This window comes from Neovison vison, chromosome 11 (genome assembly GCF_020171115.1).
Source record: "Neovison vison isolate M4711 chromosome 11, ASM_NN_V1, whole genome shotgun sequence".
Lineage (NCBI taxonomy): Eukaryota > Metazoa > Chordata > Mammalia > Carnivora > Mustelidae > Neogale > Neogale vison.
The window spans coordinates 172,938,651-172,966,622 of record NC_058101.1 but is presented as its reverse complement, the minus strand read 5'-3'; the positions used below and the strand labels follow the sequence as shown (position 1 = coordinate 172,966,622).

The 27,972-nt window shown below is 42.6% G+C and overlaps 1 protein-coding gene across 2 annotated transcripts in view; it reads right to left on the bottom strand.

Moving 5' to 3' along the window:
• The window catches only part of INTS10 (integrator complex subunit 10), a 38,127-nt gene extending 21,510 nt beyond the window's left edge, over positions 1-16,617 (bottom strand). For both annotated transcript variants that reach the window (XM_044225269.1, XM_044225270.1), the window contains exons 1-12: positions 16,419-16,617; positions 15,907-15,974; positions 15,025-15,128; positions 14,198-14,337; positions 12,162-12,243; positions 11,386-11,526; positions 10,791-10,962; positions 10,184-10,353; positions 8,802-8,935; positions 4,134-4,287; positions 2,915-2,997; positions 1,490-1,642 (exon numbers count right to left, since the gene is read on the bottom strand). In XM_044225269.1, the coding sequence (XP_044081204.1) occupies positions 1,490-1,642; positions 2,915-2,997; positions 4,134-4,287; positions 8,802-8,935; positions 10,184-10,353; positions 10,791-10,962; positions 11,386-11,526; positions 12,162-12,243; positions 14,198-14,337; positions 15,025-15,128; positions 15,907-15,974; positions 16,419-16,547 (1,530 nt within the window). In that variant the 5' untranslated portion in view covers positions 16,548-16,617. The remainder of the gene's footprint in view (positions 1-1,489; positions 1,643-2,914; positions 2,998-4,133; positions 4,288-8,801; positions 8,936-10,183; positions 10,354-10,790; positions 10,963-11,385; positions 11,527-12,161; positions 12,244-14,197; positions 14,338-15,024; positions 15,129-15,906; positions 15,975-16,418) is intronic.
• Positions 16,618-27,972: the final 11,355 nt, after the last annotated feature.

Below are 27,972 nucleotides of genomic sequence, written 5' to 3'. Positions count from 1 at the left end.
GACCATAACGCAAAGATGGAAGAAGAACTGGGGCAAAAAACTCCATTCAGAGCAATGGATTAGAGTGGTGGCCAAGGAAACAAAAGGCACTACACCAAAGATACTAGCTTTATGCTGGAACAATTAAAATGATTAGGCAGAGTTAAGAGCCAACCATGACCTGAGAGTTTCATACCTAATGACAAGAGAATGAAGGAAACTCACATCTGGACACGCTCGGTCTGAGCTGAAGACAGACGGCTGAAGGCAGCTGAGATCCAGGAGGCAGGTTAAGTTAGAAACCAAGGATAAAGGCCTAACAGTGATCAGCTTTGTCTGAAGCCCTCAAAGAGAATACGTTTGCCCCGCTTAATTAAATCTGTTTATTTTATATTCCCTAATATGATGCTGAACAGCAGTGCCTTGTGTAACTGTCTAATTCTACATGATATATGGACATCTGAGTGGGTAAATATGTGCTCTCTTTCAAGTTCTCAGGGAATTCACTGAAACTTAGAATAAGTACTTGATAATTACATAATGATGGAAGAAATATATTTTCAATTTTCAGTGCACATGCTTAACATGCTTTCTGTTTCTTCCTAATTATCATCATGGCAAATTATAAATCATATTTCAAAGTTCAAGTTTAAAAACTTTACTCAGGGTTACTAATCACAAAGTAATCCACTTAACACATAGAAAGATGGGAAAGAAATCAGAGTCTGTGTGTTCAGTTGTGGCCTTGAATTTATACAGTGTAAGAATAAAGAATGTGCTTATATTTTAATTGAATTCAAACATTTATTAATAACTGAATTCAAAGCTGTGCCAACCTCTGTGCTCAGTGCTATGAGAGAGTCAAAGGTAAAGCACATGGTCTGCGCCCTGTGGTAGGAGGGGCTCACAATCACAGGGAAACAGACTTGTGTATGTAGCTGCTCCGCAGCACCATGAAGTGGACTGCAGAGTCATATGTCTCTGCATGCTTCGAGAGCAGCGGGAAGGCGCAGAGGGAGAGAGAGTCTTACCCAGACTCCGTGCTGAACACAATCCCGGTGTAGAGCTTGACCTCACAACCCGGAGATCACGACCTGAGCTGAAACCAAGAGTCAGACACTTAACTGACACCCCAACTCTGGAGACTCAGGGCATCTGATGCTCAGAGAAGCTAATGGCACTCCTCCATTTCCCATTTAATAAATGCCTCTTCTGTCCAAGTACAACAGCACTGATTCTGCTCTGAAGGGATTCCAGGTAAGAAAGTAAAGAAAAACAGAAGCCATCCTCCAATAAAATGGAAAAAGGAATAGGAAGTCTGAAAAGTAGCACAGCCTAACTTCAAGGAAGTTGTAACTAAAGAGAAAACCAAGTAAAACAAAATTATCAAGATTTTTACTAGCAGATTAGGTGACAAAATCTAGGCAGAAAAAAATCCTATCTAAAATAAACATGCACCGAATTAAAAGGCCACTCTAGGAAAAGAGGAAGCCCTGTGCACACTACTCACTCTGTACTCCCCCAGAGCAAAGTGGCAGGTTGCAAGCTGGATGAGCGCCCTCTGATGTTCCAGGGTCCCCTGTCCTGTGATCTGCGGCTGTGGAAGCGATCCCTGGAGAGCTGCGAGATGATGCAGGCTCGCTATTGCTTTTTTATATTGACCCTAAGAAAAACGTAAGAAACAAGGAACAGCAAGGAAGTGAAAAACACTGCCGTTAAAAAAAGTCTCCAGGGGGTGCCTGGGTGCTCAGTCATTAAGTGTCTGCCTTCAGCTCAGGTCATGATCCTGCGGTCCTGGGATTGAGCCCCAGATCAGGCTCCCTGCTCAGTGGGAAGCTTGCCTTACCCTCTCCCACTCCCCCTGCTTATATTCCCTCTTTCATGCTCTATCAAATAAATAATTAAAATCTTTACAAAAAAAGTGTCTCCAGAGTTGGGGTGCCACAGTCAGTTAAGTATCCGACACTTGGTTTCAGCTCAGGTTGTGACCTCCGGGTTGTGAGGTCAAGCTCTGCACCGGGATTGTGTTCAGCACAGAGTCTGCTTAAGACTCTCTCTCCCTCTCCCCCTTACCACTGCTCTCTCTCAAATTAGTAAATAAATAAAAATCACCAGAGTTAATGAAGCATACAGATAAGGTAGCTCTGCTTGATCATCTCAGGAGGAAAAAGGAGACTTAGCAATAATCAAACCCACTTATTTAAAGCTAGGTAGAGGGTTCTCTAGCCAGGTACTTTATATGTACAAAGGTTTTTCTTTCTGGTCTTCTTTTTTTTTTTTTTTAAAGTTTATTTATTTTTTAGTCATCTCTACACCCAATACGGGGCTTGAACTCATGACCCTGAGATGAAGAGTCACATGTTCTACCGACAGGGATAGCCAGACACCCTGGGTCTTAAGTCCTAAGATTAAATAAAATAAGCTTTTGGGTAAAATACATTTTGGATATACCATTTCTTACAAATATTTTACTAATAATACCCTTTCTCCTTTATGTAGGATGGAAGCAGCAACCTATCTGTTCTGACAACAGAGGTTAGAAGCTCTCCATCTTCTTAGGGAATTATTAGCTCTCTCCATTCCTCCCAGGCCTAAGTGGCTTGAGAACAGGAGAGCAGAGCAGAAGGACTTCACCAGAGTGGAGAGAACGATAGGTGAGATGTATGCATCTCTTATTGGAAAGTAAAAATCTTACTTTTACAGAGGGGTATGGCTGGACATAGTGAAAGTAATAAGAAAATGCGGCCTTGTCATTTTCTTTTTTTTTTTTTTTGAGATGAAAGGGGACCATCATCCCTCTGCCACTGAAGACAGAACACGTCTTCAGGGTATGACTAGACTACAGAAGGAACATACACATCTTGCACGCTATGGTTGGTTCATGAAAATCATCATCCTATATAGACACAGGAACTTAAAATATACATTACCCTACCTGATAGATGATCATGTCAGTGAGGAAGATTCTTAACCAAAGCCAAGTATCTGTCTTCCACGCCAAACAAATTCTTGTAAATTCTGAGAATTCAAAAGTAAATTTACACGTTAACAGAGGCAGGAAAAAAACCAACCCAGCAAAACAACGGAGAGAAACTTCCAAAAAATGGACAGTAATTATCGACCTTGATTTCTAAAATAATGATCTAGAATTTCAATTAGATAGTAAAATTAGAATATAATACTTTTCAGTAACCCACAAGCAGCATTTTTATTAGGCCTCAACATTTACGAAGCACATACCGTATCCTGAGAGGTGTTCAAAATGTTTTTCACATATTACCTCATTTATCTTGTAAATTACTTTACTCTCCTCAGAAAAAGATAGTTTTATTTTCAGCCAGCTCAGAAAACAAAGATAAAAAGCTAAGAGTTTTACTCATTTTTTAAAAAGCCAAATTATAAGTAAAAGAAAACTACCCCTCACCCCGAAAGGTCACATACATGTTTACAATTCTAGATGTGACCAGGACAGAGGGAGTGATGCTCTCTACAAAAAAAAATGACATGACACACCAGACCGAGGGTTCTGCATAAGGCCCACTGGCCAGAAGTACAGTAAAAATACACTGTTGATTCAAAGTAGAGTAAAAATCCATACCTTAGCAATGCACTAGTGATTTCTAAGTAATGAAGAAATACTTAATAGTTGTACTCTAAAAGGAAAACAGGCTTTGGGTAGGGTGAGTTTTTCAGGCAATGGAGTTAGTGCAGATAAAAATAGCATTACCTTTTGTCAGATTAGCTACACAGGACCTAAGAAAGATACAAGGCAGGACAGAACAACTAACAGCACAAAACAAACCCAGCAAGAAAAAGAAAGGAGGCCAGCAATACGAATGTTAAAAGACCAAAAATCTCTCCCTCAAACTCCACCCCAAGTCTAATGATAATAAACACTCAAGGGTAGAAGCTAAGACATAAATGATCATTTGAATATTTTTTGATCATTTCAGTATTAATAATGCCAAGAGTTTTACTCATTTTTTAAAAAAAGTCAAAAAAGTCTACTCAAGAAAGAATTCTGTTAACTGTGTGAACTACTATAAGCAGTTTAGCTTTAAGGGTCTTGATGTTCCAAGAAGAACAATGCTTTCTTAAGCACAATGATTTTATATAACACATGAAATAGCACTAATGTGAAAGCATGTTCTTACCCTTGTCAAGGAATTCTAGGGAGTAGAGCAACTCCCAGCTCTCCCTGGCTAGCTTAAAGCTCTCGAGCACTTCAATGGAGTTAGCAAGCTCCGCTTTATTGACTACGATGTGACGATTTCTCCCTTTTGCGGAACAATCTTCGTCGTCTGAACTCTGCTTAGAGAAGGTGAACAAGGTGATTAACTTCAAGTCACATACAAGAGACACTTCAACAACACAGGTTAGAACTACACAGATCTGTTGACACATGGATTTTTTACAGTCCAGCACTGTAAATGTATTTCTCTTCCTTAAGATTTTCTTAATAACATTTTTTCTCCAGCTTACTGTGTTATAAGAATACAGCACATAATACACAGAACATACCAAATATAGGCTCATCAACTATTAACGTTTTTGGTAAGGCTTTTGGTCAAAAGGAGGCTACTATTAGTTAAGTTTTAAGGGAATCAAAGTTATACAGAGATTTATGACTGTGCAGGATGGGGGGGTTGGCGCCCTACCCCCATGTTGTTCAAGGATAAACTACTCAGAAATTATGTTTATTATCACCAATTCTGATTATTGTATGGATTTTATATGAAAGGATACTATCATGAGGATAATTTTTTGAACTTAACAATTTGGCTTTAAAAATTAATGCATAAATTTTGTATCTTTTCACTCTCACACATTCAATTTTACCTTAAAAACTAAGTTTATGTTTTTCTGATGATAAATTCTGAGCTTATGTTGGTTTCTAAGTAAAGCTATGGAGTTAAAACTTCCAACAGTTTAAAAAATATAAGTGTTATTAAAAACTCCAAGTTAGAGTTTTACATTCAGAGATACAGCTTATGCGGCGTATGTTTTATAGGTTTTTTTTTTCAATATGTGAAATAATTTAATTTGCTTCCAAATAAGTTTATTATGTAGAGGAATAAAATTAAAGCCCAAATGCCCTAAGAATCGGAGAAATGACTCTTACTAATCTTTTGCTCCCTATACATTCCTCCTCCCACGGCCACCCTCTCTAGCTCCGCTCCCCCACTGCATGGTGGTGGCCAGGAACTACGTTTGCCTGCATTTACCTAGCAATGCCTTCTGTATTTATGATAAAGAGCCCTACTTTTCTTGCTCTTCATCTCAAGAAATGTAAAGCCAAAGAGAGGTCTCAGAGAACTGTAACCATGTAAGTGCCAGTGAGCGTGGTCAGACGTTTTGCCAAAAAACAGTCAAGGTAAAACAGCTCCGTTTAATTTTACTTTGCTGAGAATTTCTTGACCCTTTTATTCTACCTAGGCTATTTCACTAACTTAATGACTCCAATTAAATTCTCCCTGAAGATTTTCACCCCACTACGCTCATTTGAAAATATGTACAAATATTTCAGCTAAAAGCTCCATTCCTCAAGCTGTCCTCAGAAAAAATATACACCTCCCTCCCACCACCCACCAGAATTTCTCCCCCCACTTTCAGAGCCTGGTATTCTCCTGCTAGTCCTTGATGCCTGGGGACCCACTCTACTTAGCTACCCTATTCTTACCCTCCCACAGTAATGATAGATACCCAGATCCCTTTCACCATCAAAACCTATTAGGTGTCCTACTTCATCAGGGTCCAGTTCCTTGCCACATGTTGCCAATCTAACAGGATATACTGATATGAATGGGGTATTCTCTGTTCCAATTTTATAGAAAACATTCCTGCCTCAAAACAAGGTTGGAGTTTACGGAAGGGACCTCAGATGTGAGACTCGTTTCCAAAGAGTTTCTAAAATTTAGAGAAACTGATTTTGAAAAGCAGAAGTACACTCTGGAGTTCTGGGCGGATGCTGTAAGTGAGAACCCTGACTACAGGGAACATACACCAAGTTTGGGCGGGTGGAGAATGCGTGGCCCACAGGAAAGGGCAGTCCCCCAGCTCCAGCCACCTGGCACATCACATGAGCCAGGCAATCAGGCTGGGTGGAGAACGTATACCCGTCTGAAGTGGGCAGCCTCCATCTGGCCCCAGCTGTGAGCCAGCATCAGGGGCCAGTGTATCAAATATTCCAATTATTAAGGAAGTCAGACATCTCAACTGTTGTGAGAAATCTCCCAATCTCCAGATGTTCGGTTATTAAAAGCAGCAGAACACCATGGGTAAAACAAGATGTATCTCTAAGCGGAGCTTTACGTCCTCTGCTGCGATGGCTCAGACAGGGTGGGACTTGCAGCAGGTTGGGGGCAGACTGTGGGACAGAATGAAAACCAGGAAAAAATCTGTTAATAGAGTAAAAACTAAAACGGATGGAAACCCCAGTTGGGCCAGAGTTTGAGAACAGGGCCTGCTAGATGACCCATGAGAGATGAGACACGGGAGGAACTGGGGAGCCAGAGGGTTTAAACAGCTATGCCATGGCCTGGTTGCCGAGGCTGAGAGGGAAGAGTGGGAATTCACTCATTCACCAGCTGCAGCTCAGGCACTGTCCAGATGTCCAGGGTACAAGACGGACAGTGTCCTTGGCCCCACAGAGCTTGTACAGAGCTCATCAGGAGACACAGACAGTAAACCAGCCAATGAAGAAACAAGAAAACAGACAACAATAAGGGCGATGCAGAATTAGAGTAACAGGAAGAGAAAAGAAAACTGGATGGGTATTTCGAGGAGGCCTCAGAGGGAGAAATGCCGGGCTGAAAGCTGTGACAAGGACACAGCCTGGCAGAGAGATGTGCTCCAACCTTAGGGCACAGCTTGGGGGTAGAGATCCAGGGGCAGACGGGCCTCAGAGCACTGGAGGTGCACAGAGAGGCCAGCATGTCTGCGGCGCACGAAGGTTTGCTCAGTAACAGGTTTGAAGCCACGGTGAAGAGCTTGGATTTCATTCTGAGCACGACGGGAAGCCACTGGAGGTGGTAAAGCAGCAAAGTGTCTGACTCAGGTCTTAAAAACATCACTATAGCTGCTGGGTAGAGAAGAGACGGTAGGGAGCAAGAGTGCAAGAAGGGGGACAAGAGGACACCCCCAATGACATATGCAAGACTGGCGTGGCTTGGACCAGGGAGCAGGTGGCGGGGACAGAGAGAAACAGACCGAGGAAGCCATGTTATTTATACTGACTTACATGGGACATGACACTGTTTTTAGTTAAAACTAGTATCAGACGACTCATTATCCACATGGCAGGAAGGATGACTGTGGTCTTAGTGTGAAGTGCCCAGTTACACCACACACTCACAGAAACCAGAAGGGAGAGCTAATGAGTGACCCCACCAGGACAGTCAGGAGAGGAGAGAGTAGCTACCTAGCAGCCTTAGTGATCTTTTTAAAAAATGAATCAGAGGGCATCTGGGAAAGCCTGGTTAGCAGAGTTCTGAACCTAGGGCTCATGGCTGGATTTCAAAGCATCTTTCAACCTTGAAATGATTTCTGAAATCGTGCATGTGTGGGTTTTTCTTTGGGAGGAAACAAATGGGTTTATCGGAAGGCTTACAAGCCTTCAGAAAGGCAGTCGTCCCTGCTCCATTCTTTATCATACAGTCCAGTTTACAGAGACATCAGATTAAACTGATTTTAAGGCACATCTCTCCTCATGCCTGGGGCTAGTGAATGTAACTCAGGGTCTGAAGAAGTGGTAGGAGAGGAGAAGGGACAAAAGGAGGGTGAGACTCTAGGCTCCCCTGCAGTATTTCACCTGGAGCACAGGTTACCAAACTACCATCGGCAGACCAGATGCTGTTTTCATAAATAAAGTTTTACTGGAACATGGCCACCTCATTTGTTTACTATGGTCTATGGTTTGTTTGTTTTGTATTGTAACAGCAGAGCTGAGTAGCTGCAACAGAGACTGTTGGGCCTGTAGAGCCTACACTGTTTATTTATTTATTTATTATTCCTGACCTAGAGCACCTCCGCTGTCATGCTGTTAACACACTGGGCCTCCATGAAAGCATTTACTGAAAGGTTCTGCTTTAAAATAAGTTTAGAAATCACTGTTCTGCCCAGACCCGCTGCCTGGCCCCCTCTGAAGACCAAAGGGTCTTCACATTCTCTGGCCGCCCACATCATTGTGCACATGGTCTTCTCTTCAAAAAATCCACCCTCCAACTCCAAATGACAAAACCCTCTCCTCTACTGAGATACTTCAAAGCTGATTTCAAATGCTGACGTCCTTCATGAAACCTCTGCAACGTCTCCCCTTGGCTGGTAACAACTTCCCAGCCGGACCACCTCCCCCTTTCCATTCTGGGGCCAGGACTCAGCACAGCACCCTGCCTAGATGTCCAGTGTAGTTCATCTGGCTTTGCTTTTTACCTTTAATTGATGCCAATCAGTCACAACAGGTAGGACTAATTTATACCAGGGCTTCTCAACTGGCCTTCTGAGCCAGACAGCACTTTGTGGTGGGACTGTCCCGTGCCTTGTAGCACTATTCGCAGCCTCCCCGCCTCTACAGGGGAGAAGCTCACAGCAACTCCTCCCCACCAAGCCATGGAAATCAAAAAGTGTCCTCAGACATTGCCACGTGTCCCTGAGTTGAGGGGTGAGGGGGCATAATCACCTCCAGTTGAGAACCGCTGATTTACACAGTAACTGTAATTAAAAGACCTAAGCTTTATCAATTTAGCTCCAAAGCTGTATTTTACATTCATTTCCAGCAAACCACAAACATATCATCTGTTAATAATCATATCTGAAAGGATTACCATGGTTTTTTCTCTTCCCTCAGCTAGTTTCCTCTTTTTATGTATATGTTTGTTACGATCAATTTCTACATCACCATACACATTTGATACATCCTCAAGAAGAACCAGTGGAACTTGGCTTGGGGCATTAGGACCTATGGATGGGGGGAAAACACCAACACTTAGAAATGCGGCAAGGAAAAGAAAACTTAGTATCAGGTGGAAGTTTACTCAGCTGTTGTTTGAAAATACAGGTGTCAAAAGTATGTTTGGAGTGATCCCAGTTAGGTAGACAAACAAGTATACATGAATAGGAAAAAGACTATACAGATATACAACTGATTATTAATAAAGGTTCTCTCTCAATGACAGATTACAAGTGCTTCTTACGTACCTACAAATTTTTCATAGTAATCATGAATTATAAAATCAGCCAAAAACTCAAGACTATGAAGTTATATGTGTAATACCCGATAGCTACAAATTCCAAACAAAATCTAAATATATGAGACTATAAGGTAATACACAAAAATGAGAGCTGTATTCTATTGGATGGGTAGGTGATTTCATTCTCTTACCTTTCTATTTTTCATTTTAGAATTTATATGCAAAATGCAAAAATGTTATTTAAAACATCTCTGTCTACCTTGGGGAGGGCATGTGCTATGAGTGCTGTGAAGTGTGTAAACCTGGTGATTCACAGACCTGTACCCCTGGGGATAAAAATACATTTTATGTTTATAAAAAAAAAAAAATCTGTCTATAGCAAAGCCTTTGTGAAATCTACTTCAGTACTTTGCTACATCTGCTTTTTCAAAATAGAGGCACTAAATATCTGTATTTAGTTTCACAGTACCACTATATCCTTTAATGTAGAAATTTAATTGATTAATCAAATGGGCTCCATGTCCAGTGTGGAGCCCAAACACGGGGCTCAGTCTCACAAATGTGAGATTAAGACCTAACTGGAGATCAAGAGTCAGACACTTGGGCGCCTGGGTGGCTCAGTGGGTTAAGCCGCTGCCTTTGGCTCAGGTCATGATCTCAGGGTCCTGGGATGGAGCCCCGCATCCGGCTCTCTGCTCAGCAGAGAGCCTGCTTCCCTGCCTCTCTCTGCCTGCCTCTCCATCTACTTGTGACTTCTCTGTCAAATAAATAAATAAAATCTTTAAAAAAAAAAAAAAAGAGTCAGACACTTGACTGATGGAGTTACCCAGGTGCCCCGATATAGAAATTTTAAAGTAAAATGTACTTACATAAAAAGTACCAACAACTTAAAAAAAAGCACTCGTGTCACCCCACAATGATTTTGATCCAAGAACAATGTTAAGGTAAACATTTTCATCATCTTCATCACCCCAGCTGAAGCCAGTTTTGGGAGACCCTAGAATTCTTCAACCAACCTTGGAATAGAGACGGTTGTATGCTGTTGACATATTGGAACGCATTCTTGAAGAAGACCAGCATAGTGGAATAAACCACTTGGTTTTTATATTTTGCATGAGCTTCATTATCAAAGTTGTTCATATATCTGCAGAGATCTTTCATTCTGTGCAAAATATCACCATAGCTTCTGAAAGATGAAGGATGATAAAAATTATTTAATTACTCTGGGCTTGTCAGCAAAAGGTCTAGAGAAAAGCTGCAACAGAAGCATGACATTTACCAAATGTAGCTGGAGGCATGTTGTAATTCCCCCTCTGAATTAGAGCAGTGATCAGAATACTCTCTTGGGACACAGACATGACAAAGTAGCTACTCTTTTTCTCTGAATGCCAAAGAGTGCTTCAAGCTCAACAGCATCTTTTAAGTTCATACTTCTGTTGGGAAACTTTAAATAAAGTGAAAACCACCCTCTTTTGCATAGATACCAAGGTTACAAGAGTTGCCCAAAGAAAACTGTATCTATACATTATATGCTTTTTAAGAAAGTGTTTTTGTTTTTAAAAACCCTGAGATTATGGTATCAGAAGGCTTGCTAAGTAATTCTAGAAATGAACAATTTTTTACCGTCTTCCTTTATCCATCTGCCATTCACATCTCATTCCAACAACATTTAAAATCTTAAACAACCTCTCCCAAGGGTCCACAATTTGGGATGATTTTTCAGTCAGCCCTTCTATTATGTACTTCTGAGAGCTCCGTTTGCTGGGTGACATTAAATCAGCCGCTTCTTGGGCACCTGGGAAATGAGAAAAAAGAGGCCTACAATTAATCTTACTATTTACTATGTACGTAGTACTTAAGAGAGAAAGAAAAAGTCCGAATCCCTATTCAAGAGGCAAGAGCACAGAATCCCAACACATCGTGTGTTTTGTTGAAGGACCCACAGCTGGCCACTGGAACAGCAAAAAATGCCCTTTGAGCTTTGGTACTGTATGAAGCTCAGTTCATTAACATTATGAAGTTGACTCTTTCGGTCAAAGCGCAAAACTGAGTCAAGAAAAGTCTCATTTCTTACCTGCGGTATTTTTTTCCAGGAACCACCTTTTAGAACACTATCACACTGGTACGCATCCAGAGAATAATCACAACAATGAGGGATTTTTGAGTTTGCAACTTACTAAAATCTGTATAAATAAAACTGCAGGATCTTCTCACTCACCTTGATGCTGACTCTCTATTTGAGTAGATCTAGTGACATAATTGATATAAAATTCAGCTGCTTTGTTCAAGTACTTATATAATAAATTGGCAGGCAATCGGACATCATGGTTGTTAATTATTAGAGGAAGGACATCGCAAACTGTTGAAGAGGAAAAATAAAAAAAAAAATTCAGTTGTTGGCTACCTTACAATTCTGATAGAAATGAAATTTATTTTAGAGTTCATTTAATATGAATATTAATACATAGGGAAAAAACCACATTTATGACACATTTATTGAAAAATTGCAGTGCACAGGGACACTAGTGGATGGAGTGAGTAAAGAACGACACAAGCACATTTTACATTATGGTTGAGGGTCTAGTTCTTACACTGGGTGACAATTCAGATGTTTATTATTATGGCTCATACTTGAATATATTCTTTCAGAGGTATCAAATGTTATTTATTTGCCAGAGAGCGAGAGAGAGAGCCCACAAGCACTGGGAGGGGCAGAGGTGGCAGTCTTCCTGCTGAGCAAGGAGCCTGATGTGGGACTTGATCCCAGGAATCTGGGATCATGACCTGAGCCAAAGGTAAACGCTTAACTGACTGAGTCACCCAGGCATCCCTAGAAGTTGTTTAAATGCTTTTTGGACTAAAAAAATAAAGAAGGATTTAAATTTCATAATATGAAAAGTTCCTTTGCTTTCCACGAATGACCTTATCCCTGAAATGATACTTACTCAGCATATTCCTACATAAGGAATTAATACAAAATATAATTTTTCTTACCAAATAATTTTCTAAAGCAGTTAACAGGAGATTCTTGCTCTTCAATAGTTTCAGCCTCTAATAATGCTTCCCCAAGGCCAACCTGTTTCAAAATAGAGTAAATCATTTAAATGTGTTACAGTTTAAGATGTCAGAATTACATTAACAATAGCTTTTTATATTTACCAAACAGTTTGTATATGCAAACTTCCCCAAGAAACAAATATTCTCATTTTAAGGACTAGAAAACAAAATACATCAGCAACACAGCCCAGAAGGAAACCCCAATTTAACCTGACCACTGACTACTTTGTCTTGGTTATTCTCCTCTGAACTAGCAAAATTAAAATGTTATCAAAATGTCTATAGAAACTTAAAGGAACCACTGGAATTAGAATGAAAAAGGAGAGGTACAGATTTTCTACAAAATGTTGAAACTAACTGTATTCTCTACATCGAGATGTACTATGTTGACAAACCTTACCACTTTCACTAGCCAGTCATTCAGCCTAGCCTAGGCTGGACACAACTGTGACTTTTAAGGCCACCTTTCCTTCCTTTCTACCATGGATTCCCTAGCAAGAAAGTAGGCTTATCAAAATCCACCCAGACATCCACATTATCTTCCTTGGGATCACTTGGCCATGCACAGGGCAGGGGTAAAACAATGGAAAAGATGATATAACACAAAAAGCGAAGAGTTGAGTAACGATCAAGGAATGTATTGGTTGAAGAACATCCTCCCAAAATTCATGTCCACTCAAGAGTCTCAGAAGGTGACTCTACATATATTTTATCTTATTAAAAAAAAGTAAGGTCTTTTTAGATGCAATGAGTTAAAAAGAGGGCACAATGGGTTAGGGCAAACCCTAAATCCAGTGACTACAATCCTTACATGATCATGTAAAGACACAGGAACACAGACACCCAGGGAAGAAAGCCATGTGACAGCAGAGGAGGAAACTGGAATGACGTAGCTGTTAAGCTGAAGAATGACAAAGATTGCTGGTGACCACCAGCAGCCAGGGAGAGGTAGAAGGATTTTTCCCTAGAGCCTTTAAAGGGAGCATGGCTCTATGCACACCTTGCTTTTGGAATTTCAGCTTCCAGAACTGTGAGGGAATAAATTTTGGTTGTTTTAAGCCACTCAGTTTTCTGGTACTTTGTTACAGTAGCCCTATGAAACTATCGAGGGAGGTACAGAACATGTCAACTAGGGCCAGAAGCTTGAAAGATAGTATGGATAAGAATAAACAGTAGAGTTTGAATTAACAGAATTAATGAAACATATTTAAGACTCCGTTTCCTCACCTGTGAAGTGGAATACTGTCTACCTCAAGGGGTCCAGGGAGTATGGAAGAAGATACCTGCCAATGCCTGCCAATAGCACTCAATAGTTATTACAGATAGAAGGAATGGGGGGAAAAGCACATGAAAAACATGCCTCTGAATACTACAGACTATGGCGCTCAGTTAAATTCAAACATTGTTGACCATAATGTAAGAGGATTTTTTAAAAAGATTTATTTATTTGAGAAGAAAGCATGCACGGGGGATGGGGGTGGGCACAGACAGAGGAGGGAGAAACAAAGAATCTCAAGAGGACTCCATGCTGAGCTGCGAGCCTGATGTGGGGCTCCATCTCACCATCCTGAGGTCACAACCTAAGCCAAAACCAAGAGTTGAACGCTCAACTGACTGTGCCACCCAGCCACTTCTGAAATAGGATTTTTAAAAAAACCTTACTGTACTTTACAGATTGCAAATAAATAGCACTGTCAAACTTGGTCACTGTTTCCTTACACTGACGGGACAACTTCTGGAAATTTACGAAGTCTGATGATAGTGAAATCCTTTTAGCTTTACTGATGAAGATTCCTTATTCAAGTTCAATCTTACCTAGCGTTCTTCAGCTTTAGAATATTTAGATATTCTAAATATTTAGAAATTGAGAATTTCTGCTTTAGAATAATACACACTAGAGTTTCTAACCGAACTGATGAATGTGTCAATCGATTTTATTTTCTCTTGAGAAAAAGGAAAGGGTCAAGTCATACCCCATGCTGTACCACTGTCTCAGGGAAGCGTCTCAAAAGTAGAAGCAACATTTCCGATCGTTCCAATGTGTTGAAGCATTGTTCCGTAACCTTTAGTAACATTTCGCACTGGACCCGACCAGGGAGAGTTTCAAACAAACCTGTACATAACACATTTTATTTAAAAAAAGTTCTTTTGGAAAGAAAATCCTGAAGCTACAGTGGAAATAAGACATTTTCATATATAGAACAGTAAGTCTACATTTAGAATCACTGTTTGAGTTTTACCTACAACCTAGAAGAGGCTTTTGGCTCAGATGGTACTAGACACAGATGTTTGCTGAATGATCCTTTCAGGATCATTTGGAGGCCTTATTTGGGTTCAGAAGGTAAGAATGGCGTAGGTGAAGGGTCATAACAGTGCTTGCTGTTGGCTGAGATAAAGAGGATGCATTTGTTTAAGTTGAAATGAGTAAATCACCTACTCTTTCATCCATAATTTGAAATCTTTGGCTATCACAACCAACACAGATTGAAGGTTAATGGAAAAGGTCATAAATCACTAAAAGTTTCTCTCCTGTTTTGTGGAGATCTGCTTAATCTACAGATGCTTTCTGATAACTATAAAATCTGTTAAAAATATATTAGATTCCCTGGGCTAACTGATAAATCTACACTCTTTAAGGGAGCTTAGAGGTTTCTAAGCAAATGCTCAAGGGACCAAGTGACACCATCTGTACAGACTTTGGGTACCAATACCACAGATGTTGAGTTTTCTATGAAATGGCTATACATAAATTAGTGTTCCAGAAACGGTAATTTATACACCTTTATCATTCTATTCTTACTTCTTAAAAATTGGGTTTGTTTATCCTGTGAGTCGTTCCTTAATGCTGAAGTAATAATGCTGATTTCTCTCCACACCACCGGCTGATCTGGGAAATTCACAAACCTATTTTAAAATGAATGCAATAAATTAAAATGTCAGATTCTATATAGTATTACACACAAAAAAGAGCATTAGCATATGGAGAAATACACACTTTTCTTTATTACAAGTGAACACGTAAATTGGAACAGTATTTTTTAGAGTAATTTGATAGTGTATTGTGTAATATCCTTGACTGTGAAAATCAATGTTTAAGAATCTACAGAAAAATACTAAAATACGGGTACACATTTGCTTACTGATACTCTGAATATAATCTCAAATAATTGGAAATACCTCAATGTCCGCCAGTATTACGAAATGCTACGCAAATATGAAAAAGAAGTGCTCCACATACTGAAAAACAAAGGCATCGCTCCATGACAGAGGGCGAAGCAAGCAAGCTGCAGCGTGACGTATGTAGTATGACTTCACTTTTGTACTCTTCCCCACTTACACGTATTGTACTGTGCACACATGCACACACAGACGCACGAAACTCAACGGCGGTAGAGTCGGAGGGACTCGGACTTGTTATTCTCTATGCGTCAGTACTGTCTGAACTGCAAGGGTACCGACTATTTCTAAAGTAAAATAAATGATCGGAAAGAAAAGTTTCGGCAGGCATCAAACACCGGGAGCCTTCCCTGCACAAGGCAGCCAGCCGTTAACGGAGGGCCCGGACGCAACAAAGTGAGCCGCGGATACCCGAGCCGCAGATGCACGGGGAGATCCTCCCCGCCCCGCTTGCACGCACAGACAGAGCGTCGCGCGAGACCCAGGGCCCGCGGGCCGCACTCACATGTCGTACAGCAGTCTCCCCGCGGTGGCGGTCCTCTCGGCGTTCCGCTCGATGGTGTACATCTCGTACTGCAACACACATGGCCGCGAGGGTCACGACCCCCGCCCAGGGCGCAGCCTAGCTCACCGCCCGCCGCGCCAGCCGGCCTCTGCCGAGCGCCCCTAATCCGGGAGGGCCGGACAGCCTAGCGTCACCCGGCGGCCCAGAGCCGCGGGACTCAGGAGTACGACCCTCGGGCTCACTGACGATCCTTCGGTCCCCAAGACGGGGCGAATAACGTCTCCGCAGCAGCAGGCACTCAACGAATGGCTGCCACGCTGACGAACGAGCGGAGAACGGCCTTTGCGCGGGGCGCGGGAGGTGGGGAGACGTGGGAAGGCAGGGGTCGGGGTGGGCCGAACTGGAGGAGGCCGCCCCCAAGTTGGGAAGGGCTGGCGGCCAGGGCGGCCCCAGGGCGGCGAAGCGCTCACACCTCCACGGAGGCAGCCGCGCGCGCGCGGGCCGGACCTCACCTGGATGTTAAAGTCGGTGGGGTAGAGGCTGCGGGCTGTGATCAGCCAAGCCTTGGCTGCCCACAGGTCCTGCTGCACCAGCTCCCGGGCTCGCTGCACCAGGAACTCGCAGTCACCCTGGGCCGACATGACCCGGGAGGCGTCGGGCCGCGGACAGCAGAGGTCGTTTACCTTCCGGCTCTGGAGACGCAGCCGCCGCCGCCGCTGCCGCGGGGGTGGCTTCTGCGCATGTCGAGGTTGGCCGATCCGTAAAAGTGTTCCGTGTTTTGCGAAGAGCCTCCTCCAGTCCTCCCCCTGTAACCGTCCGGCCCCTTCCTCCTTGGAGGACGTAGTGTTTCGGTAAGGACTTTTCCAGGTTACCTCCAAAATGTGGAGAAGTGGATTCCCACTCTTGCGGGCTCCAGCGTGAGCGTCGTCCAGTCAGGGAGCATGCGCGGTGCCGGTACTCTCCGCGCTGCCTCGGCGGGTCCTCGGCGGGTGCTTCCATCCTCTTGGAGATGTGCGGGTTTACGGTCCGTGGGTGAACTCGAGGTCTGGTACCCCGGACCAGGCTGGGAAGAAGTTTGAGAGGAAAAAGATGAGGGTGGCCTCGGAGGCTGTGGGAAGGAGCAGGCAGAGCTCCCTCGGCCCGCCGGAGTTGAGGAACCTGTCCCTGGGTCGTTGCCCATGATTGGGTTTGTGGGAAAAAGTCTGAGTCCAGATTAGGGGCCAAGGCTCAGAGGGCCATGGTAGATGCCTAGCGTTCGTTCTGGTGCATTTCATCTTTTCTAAGTATGTCCATATTATCTTGTTGCTTTTTTATTTGCTGATTTCTGCAACAAACACTGAGCTCTTGCAGTAATTAGCACGTGCAAAGTGCTTCGCTGCATGCAGTGGGAGCGACAAAGGTTGTTCCTGTCCCAGCAGGGGTTTTACAATGATTTGGACATGTGGCCTGCAGAAATCTTACCATCAGTCCCATCAATCAGTGTCATTTTCACCGACACTCCAGATTTGTTTTCCATTTGAGAGAAGGAGAACAAAAGAGTCCCCCTGCTTTGGTGAAGGGGATACCTGCCTACTAAGAAGAACGTACCAAAATGTGGATTCATTAGTTTTCAAGCCAAGTTCTATATACAGAAAGTTTTAGCAAGTTCTGTTTACCACGGGTATCTTCGATTTATTTGATTTAAAGCCAAGAGATTAAGGATTCAAAGCTGGTATGTTTTAAAAATAGAAATTACTAGGTACTTACATATGTGAAAAACTGTATGTTAAAAAAGTATGAATATATACATTACTATTCATGGGTATATGTAAGGTCTAATATATTCTTACTAATTGTGATAATTTATAAATACCTGATCTTCAGGTTAATGGTGAATTAGTATGCTAACTTTAGACATTAAGTGCCAAGAAGGGCAGGCACAAAGAAGCAGTATAAAGCACCACTGCTATCAAATCCAAGCTTTTTTATTTTGCTATTTAGTTTATGATACCATTCTAAAGATAGCACTTTTAATTATCTTCCCCTTTACTCAAAAATTTTAAGGGTTTTATTTATTTATTTGGGAGAAAGTGAGAGAGCGAGAGAGAGAGCAAGCAAGCATGATATGGGGGAGGATCAGAGAGAGAAGCAGACCCCCAGCTAAGCAAGGAGCCCGATGTGGGGCTCTGTCCTGGGACTCTGGGCAATCATGACCTGGGCCAAAGGCAGATGCTTAACTGTCTGAGTCACCCAGGCACCCCTTTTACTCAAAAATTTTAAAAAAATTTGATTTTGTTTCATTAGTCACCCAGAAGATATTTTAGCTAGATTCACTGTATTAGTATCAGTCATTCTGTGATCTATCTGTTGTGTACATAAGTAAGCATTCTTGTTTCAAAGAGGCTGTTTAATGTCTCCTGATTGATTATGCACAGCAATAGCCTAATCGTGCCATCACTTTGTAGGCCAGGATTGCCCAGTGACAGAATTCTTCTGGCTTTGTAGAAGGTAGAAAATTGAACTTTAACAGCTTAGGGTAATTTTTATTTTATATAGGTCATAAAAACAGATAGCTGGCTTAAATTTTTTTCATTATTTAATTTTAATAAAGTGTTATGTAAGGGTTTTTGGGTGGGAAAAATTACTGATTTGGTTTTTAAACTTTATGTTTTGGGTCTGGAATTACCAAAACAAAATCCAAAGAGAAATTGTACACTTGTCCTTAAGTATTTAGTTCTCTAGTGTTCTTTTAGGTAACAGTTGTAAATTAATATTTTCAATCTAGGGGCTAAATAAAGGAACTCTGGTTAGGTCCCAACCAGTTGAAATTGCTTCTTGCTTTTTTCTAGAATACCATGTAAGATTTGTAGCTATTTTCTTGCCAGCTTCTTAATTTTGAAAGGTGTCCAGCTAAACATTTCTCCTAGGATGTCCCGCTGGCTGTCATGCTTCCTTTCTGGGAGTACAGAAAGGTGGTACCATACAACGGGAATTACCATCTTCTGGCCTCTTTACTGTGATCCTAAAGCCTAAGAATCTGAGCTCCTGACCCATGTTCTCCGCCACAACTTCTTCTTCTTTTCTTTTCTTTTTCTTTTTTAGAGAACGAGCACAGGAGAATGAGAGGGAGAAGCAGACTCCTGCCGAGCAGAGAGCCTGACATGGGATTCAATCCCAGGATCCTGGGATCATGACCTCAGCCGAAGGCAGACGCTTAACCCACTGAGCCACCCAGGCTCCCCTCTCTGCCACAACTACTAAACCATGCAAAATGCCCAGCATCCAGCCTGAAGCTCTCTATACTCAGGTCAGTGACTTGTATTAAACTCTATGTTGCTTTTTAAATTTCCATCTCGAAAACTTGAGACTCACAAATGCAACCTGGTAATTTGCCTTCACTTGGTTCTTTTCAGCAATTTCCTCATTTCTCTTCTGGACTTTAGCTCCACAAATTTCTATTTCCTTGACACCTACATTCTTCTAGTATATTTGACTCCTCCTGGACCTCCTCCTTTTCCTGCTGTTAGAGCCTGTGCTCTGATATGCAGCACATTCAAGATCTGTGCATCCTTATCCCACCTCTGTAACCACTCTTCAAGTTACCGACCCTGGATGCAGCCCACATGCATCTTCCTAGATGATACAGCTGGCTTGAAATAGGTGCAATTAATGTATGTTTGGCGAATGGAGAGGATGCCGAGTTCTGCTAGTGACTAGCACACACAGGCGCAGATTGATGCACCAAATTCCAGGGCTTAGTATCAGTTTGGGCCCTCAACTACTCCTACTTCCCATTCTTTCACCAGCTGTTTGAAGGCTTTGTCATTTTTCTCAAGCACTCATACTCTTCACCTTGAGCAGATTGATTTTGCCTTTAACGGAGTAGATTGAGGCCACCAGGCCTTACTCAACCTCCTTCAGTTTTGGAACCATGGCCCTATTTATGGTTCAAGACCAAACAAATCACAAGGTACATATTTTTAAAACCCTTTGATGGTTTCCAACTGTGCTGATACCTGACTTGTAGGCATGGCTCTGCCTTATCTTATGGTGGCTCTGCTACCACCCCCCTGCCCGCCACCAAAATGGTATCTTACAGTGGCTCTGCCACCACCCCCCTCCCCGCCACCAAAACTTCTTTCAGATCTTCCCTGTGTTGTGTTCTCCCTCATCTCCAGGCATTCACGTAGGCTGTCATTTTTGCTCTGCTCAGAACACTCCCTACTGCTATCATGGTGGGAATTAATTCTTTGTGTCTCAGATAACACTTCCCTGACCGACCCCCTCCTTGGTCATTGCCCTTACACTGTTTTATAACTGATGGTTTATCACACATGGTGCTCCATTAGATCAGAGGCCAGTCTCATGCTATCACTGTCTCGGCCCCTAAGATATTCCAGACATGTATTAATAGTAGACTTTTAATAAAATTTAGGTGAGTTTTGAATTTTTTTCACCCTTTGCTTATCAGTTTGCCTAAACCTGAGATTTCATTCTCTCTGGTTTCAGAGGATAGAGGGTTCCCTTGGTTCAAGGCCAAAATCTTCACCTGTGCTCCAAATCCTATAGGCTTGGCTTCCTCAGACAAATCTGCCTAATCGGTTATCCTCACATCTACAGTGTACATCTGTTTCTACAGATTCCTACCAGCAGAGCACGTGTTTTGGGCAGGGGCTGCTGCTGCAGCTTCCCCTTGTTCCTAGTAGATGCTGTACGCCCTGCACTGTTCCCCCTCTCCCAGTCTGCACACCTGTACCCTACTGCTGTAAAGGGCTGCTAACTGCCCACAGCTCTGCCCTTCTGTAGAGGATGCCTTCAGCTTCCTTCAAAAGTTGGCCATTCCCAAGGAGTGATACAAGGTATGCAAGGTAGTGCCCTTGCCTCAAAGAGAGGAAATCTATCGCATAGTTTATGTTCAGGGCAAGTTTGTCTGAGGCCACATCTATGTTCAGCTCTTTCCCCTTCCCTATCCTGCTTCCTTCCCTTAGGGGCTTATCTTGAAGGACACTCCCTCAATAAATCGAGCATTCCCAAATCCCTGTCTCAGGCATTTCTAGGTAACCCAGGTCAGGCAATAATTTCTACCAGACATGGGAACACTATGAGGTACCCGATAAATCCTCTGGGTTCTAGATGTAGTCCCTTTGCATCATTTGTGTAGCAGCAACCATTTTCCCTTGGGAATTAGGATCAATATCTAATACAGTAGTCCCTTTCCTTTGTGCCTGTTGGTTCAGTGGGTCAAGGAGCACCAAATGGTCTTATTTCTGATTTAGTGGAACCCTGACTGTGTTCCCTGGTGGTTACCCTCTTTGGAATAGGACTTCCAAATTCTCAGGGCACAAGATTTGAGGGGAACTGTTCGAAAAAATTCCACCAGTGGATTATTGGGTATATTTTGAGGCGCCTCTTTCTTGTCCCACCCTTTCTTGGTTTAGAGCATATCTTATGTCAATAGCACACTTCCCCAACCTTATAGGATGTGGTTTAGTTGACACCCTCATTATGCCTCCAGGAGACCATATTCCACCATTCTGTCAGGCCACCTACTTCTGGGTGATGGGAACAGAGTAAGACCAGTGAATGCACTCTGCCACATTTCTTTTGCCATCGAATGAGTTATTGGGCCTGAAGTGGTATTGAACGGCATACCATGGTGATGAATAAGGTGTTCTGTAAGTGCGTGAATGGTGGAACGGGCAGAATGTTATGGGGGCAAATCCGAATAGTATGAATTCCCATGAGGACAAATCACTCCCTTCTCCATGAAGAATGGGTTCAGTGTTAAGTAATCAGCTTAGGTAGCTGACTGCTCCCCTCAGCCTCCACCCCTAGGGAAATGGCGCCGTATTGGGGGTCTTGTTTTGGCTTCTGCCATTGGCCATTTGGGCACTCAGTGGTAACTCCAGTCATATCATCCTTGGTGAGGGGAAGTTCCTGTTGAGTTCACACATCACATCCCTGCTGCCATGGCCACTTTTTCCATGGATCCACTGAACAAACGCTGAGTGGCTGGGGAAAGAGATTGACCAACATCCATAGGCTGAGTCTTCTTGTTTCCACTGATTTAGTGAGATTCTTCTTTGCCGTAGATGTCCTCTGGGAAGCACTTATGCAAAATACAACTGCCTTTACATTTTGTACCCATTCTGAGAGTCCACATTCCTACTTTCCCAGATCTGTTTGTCATTAATCTTCCAATTTTGCCCTTTCCAAGCCCCTGATCTGTCAGATAATCTGTCATTGACTTCCCATGTCAGCAGAGATTCCTGCCTCGGGTCCAGAGTGGATCACTGGATGAACTGCCCAAAGTTCTACCTGCTGGAGATATTTCCTTTTATTATGTTTTAGGGCTAACCCTGAGTGTTGCTGTCTTTCGGTGGTCACCCACTGCCAGATGCCAGCATATTGTATACACCTTTGTGTCATCAGATACTCTCATGAGACCACAGATGTGAGCTCAGAGAGAGGTGGTAGAGCAGTAGACATATCTCCATGGGACTCTGAGCCATGCTCATGAAAATTTCTTGTGCTTTTCAGACCTGCTCAGGCTCTCTCTTATCTATTGCATTTCCACTAAATAGAAGAATGATTCTATACACTCCTAATTTTATGATGGGATCATGAATGATGTTCTAAATAATAGAAAGTTCATGATGGGCACCTCAGATCACAGGTCAGTGGAGATCCCACAGGTCAGGGGTCAATGTCCACCAGGCTCCAGTAGCAATCTAGACACTGCTTTTTTTTTTCTTAAGATTTTATTTTACTTATTTGAGAGAGAGAGAGAGAGAGAGAACAAGCAGGGGGAGTGGCAGGAAGAGGGAGAGGGAGAAGCAGGATCCCTGCTGAGCCCAATGTGGGGCTCAATCCCAGGACCCTGGGATCATAACTTGAGCTGAAGGAGCCACTCAAGTGTCCCTAAGAACTGCTTTTCAAATGAGACTACTTTGAGCTTGGACTGTGATTCTTCCGTTAGCCCATGTCAGAGGTTCCACACAATATCTCTATGTCCCAAGCATAGAATTCTATTGGAATCTCTGCTCCTTTGGGCCCCACTCAACTTGGTATTTGTTTACCAAGTATCAGAAGCTGTGCTAATTTTTTTTTACTACAAAGTAAAGATGTATCTGGAACAGCAGCTGAAGTTAACACTAATATCTGATTAAGTTCATGACAACTCATAGTCATTCTCCAAGATCCATCTTGCTTTTTGAAGGATGAACCATCAGTTGAGTTAAATGGGATGTAATGGGAAAATAATTACAGGATCAGTTCCCGTGAGGTTTGTTGGACATGCTTTGAGATAGCCTTGGACCAAGACACCACTTATGATCTGACTGGTAGGCCGCTGTGGTGCTGTGGGTCTTCAGCAGTTAATGTTATTCAGGGGTCATGAACTAACTCAGAATTAGTTAATTCAACCTTTATTCATTATCTAAAAACCTTGAGGAACCCAGGTTTTCTCTTCCCCAGTGTCTATCATCCTGATAAATAGCTGCATGTCCTCTGTGGAAGCCTTTTAAGGAAGATATGAAATTGTGGCTAAGTGGCAAAGTCCTTTTTCTGTGTGTGTGTGTGTGTGTGTTTAAAGATTTATTTGAGAGAGAGAGAGTGCGTGCATGCACACGCACACATGGTGGGGGAGGGGCAGAGGGAGAGAGAGTCCTAAGCAGACTCCATGCTGAGCTTGGAGCCTGACATTGGGCTCAATCCCCTGACCCTGAGACCACGACCCGGAGATCGCCGTCTGAGCCAAAATCAAGAGTTGGATGCTTAATTGACTGTACCACCCAGGCGCCCCTTGCAAAGTCCTTTTTCAAAGGGGTGTAGCTTCTACCTCAGTATGGAACCCTGGATCTGTGAACTGACTAGAGTCTGGGAATTGGGTACTTTCCACTTATAGTCACTAAAGTCAGATTTCTGCTCACTTGGCTTAGACTTTCTGTAATTTTATGAATGAGTAGGCTATCCCATCTACCTTATTCCTGGGAACCACGTGATGGATTTACCACTGCCACAGATGCCTGGGGGCCAAGTGCTCTGATTGCTGCTCTGTGCCCGAGACTTATTATGGTCAAAGTGGAGATGACTTTGCCTCTAATGGTCAAGTGTTACCACCTGACCTCTAGGACACCGGGATCCCGTTATCTCTCTTGAAATCAGGAAACATGATTCTTTTATTTATTTATATATTTTTGAGGTATAACTGACATATAACCTTATGTTAGTTTTAGGTATACAGCGTAGTGTTTCAACATTTGTATGTATTGTGAAATGATCGCCAGAATAAGTCTGGTTAACATCCCTCCATTCATATATATAGTTACCATTGACTGTTACAAAAAACTTTTTTTCTTGTGAGGAAGCCTTTTAAAATTACTGTTTCAGCAACTTTCAAATATGCAAAACAGTTTTATTAACTATAGTCCCCATTCTATGCATTACACTCCTATGACTTATTCATTTTATAACTGAAATTTTGGAACTTTTCACCCCCTTTCCCATTTGGCAAGCCCCTCAGCGTCCTCCCCTCTGGCAACCACTAGTCTGTTCTCTATATCTCTGAGCTTGGTTTTTGTGATTTTAGTTTGTTTGTTTGTTTGTTTTGGTTTTTAGATTCCATATACAAGTGAGATCATGTGGTATTTCTCTTTGACTTATTTCACTTAGCAAATTTCAAGGTCCATCTGTGTTGTCATGAATGGCAATTTTTTTTTATGGCTGAATAGTATTCCATTGTGTGTGTGTGTGTGTACGTGTGTTTGTGTATGTATAAACACACCACATTTATATCCATTCATCTATCAATGATTAGGTTGTTTCCATATCTTGGGTATTATAAATAATGCTGCAATGAACATGGGGGTACAGATACAATTTTAGAATTAGTGTTTTCATTTTCTTCAGATAAAAACCCAGAAGTGGAATTGCTGGAGCACATGGTAGTTCTACATATGATTTTTTGAGGAACCTCCATACCGTTTCTTATAGTTGCTGCACCAATATACATTCCCGTCAACAGTGACCTTTTCCCCACATACTCACCAATACTTGTTATTTCTTAACATTTTTTATGTTAGCCATTTTAACACGGATAAGGTGATATCTCATTGTGGTTTTGATTTGCATTTCTCTGTTAATTAGTAATGTTAAGTATCTTTCTCGTGTGCCTGTTGGTCTTCCATATGTCTTCTTTGGAAAAATGTCTATTCAGATACTCTGTTCCTTTTTAAGTCAGATTGTTTGTTTGTTTTCTGTTAAGATATAAGTGTTCTTTGTATATTTTGGATATTAACCCTTTGTCAGACATGTGATTGCAAATATTTTCTCCCATTCAGTAGGTTGCCCTTTCATTTTGTTGATAATTTCCTTTGCTGTTCAGGGAACCCAATTCTATGGCAAAATCTCCCATCAGTATCTCTGGCCTACAGAGAACAGTTAATCTAGAGATTTTTCTGGCTGCTGGCACTCCCTTCACTAATGCATTTCTGAGCCATCCTGGGTTGTAGGGGAGGGGTTGGCTAAACAGGCTGCACATAATAAATCAACTCTAACATTCCCATCTCGTTAAGATATCATACCCATTCTCCAAAATATGCTAGGAAAATTTAGCATCTCAGTCTAGGTCATCTCTGAATCAGACTGTGCAAACAAACTCTTAGAGCCATTTGGTACTCTCACAGCTACTTAAGGACCAAAATGGAAGGAAGGCATATCTGAAACTATTGCAACAGATCCAGTAGAATTCAAATATGATAGATAGTAATGATGTATGGAACCTCTAGCAAGGCCTGTTGGAACAAAAACATGCATATTTGAATAGTTCCTAGATTTTTGCTGCTGGACATATTGAATCTAGAATTCTTCTTCTTCTTCTTCTTCTTCTTTTTCTTCTTCTCCATCTCCTTCCCCTCCTCCTCCTCCTCATCTAGAATAATTCTCCTCTTCCTCCTTCTTTTTCTCCATCTCTTCCACCTCCTTTCTTTATAACAAGCTTTATTTCACTTTAATTTTCCTGTATAAAACTATGTAGTGGTCACAGCTGGGGCCTGAGTCCTCTGCATGGGGACTCTGGTGTGGATCTTTACAAGATGGTCAGTGAATTCCTCATACTCTTTCCAGAGGTCGAGGGTGAGATAGCTGTGGGTCTTGGAGATGGCATCCAAAGTAGCCTTGGCAAAGTTGCCCAGGGTGGCAGTGTCCCTGGCTGAGGTGTAGTGGTCGTCAATACTGGCCATCATCAGGAGCTTTTTGGGCACAGGGCTGAGACAACATCAGTGCCTCTGGGGGCAGCACAGAGCCACAGCAGCCAGTTACCTTGCATGGGACAGTGTGGGGCTTATGATCTTGTTCCCCCCAGTAGCTTCACTGCATAGGGTGGATGGAAGGCTTGGCCAGGATAATGGCCCCACGGATGGCAGTGGCTACCTCCTTGGAGCACTTGACACCCAGACCCATGTGTCCTTTGTAATCTCTGATGGCAACAAATGCCTTGACCCTTGGTCCACTGACCAACATGGGTCTGCTTTTGCACAGGCATAATCTTCAACTCCTCATCCTTAAGGGATACCCCCAGGAAGAAGTCCATGATCTCAGATTCCTTGATGGGCAGGGAGAAGAGATAGATCTCCTCTAGGGACTTTGTGTCTGTGACCAGGCAGCCCAGCTTGGGGATGGGAATCCACTCCTCGTTGTCGGCCTTCGCTCTCTGAGCTCTGTGGCCTCCCTCCAGTGGGGCCCCGAAGCTGCTGCCACTCCCTGAGCTTCCATGGTAACCACCCTGCCTCCCTTTCCAGGGCTCCCAGGCCCTCATGGCCCTCCTGTAGCACCCATGTCATCTGCCGTTTGGTGTTCTCTTGGAGAAGAAGCTGAATCTAGAATTCTTGGTAAGTGCACTCATGTTGATAAATTTGGTCCTACCTAATTTTACAATTTGTCCTTTCTGATCAGTGCCTTTATTTTCCATTCCAAGGTTCTTGAGGATGTGAATTGGTAGAATCTTATGATTCCTTTGAGATATATTCCTTTGTCTATTCCTGGAATAGGTTTTGTAACTCTCTGGGTTGTACAGGAATTTTTCTTTTTTTAAAATTTTACTTATTTATTAGAGAGCACGAGTGGGGGAGAAACAGAGGGAGAAGGAGAAACAAACTCCCCATTGAGCAGGGAGCCTGACACGAGGCTCGATCCCTGAACTCCAAGATTGTGACCTGAGCTGAAGGCAGCTGTTTAACTGACTGAGCCACCCAGGCGCCTCAGGAATTTCTTTTCCTTTTAGAAAAATATTTTACTTGGAAATAATTTCAAACTAAAGAGAGAAGTTACAAGAATAAAAATACTATAGAAAGGGCACCTGGGTGGCTCAGTTGGTTGAGTGACTGCCTTTGTCTCAGGTCATGATCCTGGAGTCCCAGGATCAAGTCCTGCATCGGGTTCCCAGCTCCTCGGGAGTCTGCTTCTCCCTCTGACCTTCTCCCCTCTCATGCTCTCTCTCACTGTTTTCTCTCTCAGATAAATAAATAAAATCTTAAAAAAAATACTATAGAAATTATTTGTCTATCTGTTATTGATTGAATTGTGTCCACCAAAAATGGATCTGTGGAAGTCCTAACCCCTAGTACTGTAGAAGGTAAGTTTCTTGGAAAAAAGGTCTTTACAGAGGTAATCAAGCTTTAAACTGGAGGTTATTGCATGAGCTTAGGCCCTGATCCAAGAGGACTGGTGCCTTATACAAAAGGGGAAAAAGGAACACAGAGACATATGGGTACATGGGGAGAACACCACGTGACCATGAAGGCAGAGATCAGGGTGCTGTAACTACAAGCCAAGGAATGCCAAAGACTTTGAGCAAACTTCCAGAAGCCAGGAGACAGACCTGGAGCAGATTCTTTGTCACAGCGCTTAGAAGGAACCAATCCCTGCTGACACCTTGGTCTAGGACTTCTAGCCTCCAAACTGGGAGACAGTGCTTTCTGTCGTTTAAGTCAGCAATAGTTCTACTACCTAGTCTGTAGCACTTTGTTTACAGCAGTTCTAGCAAATTAATATGTACCCTTTACCCAGTTTCACTTACTGTTAACTTCA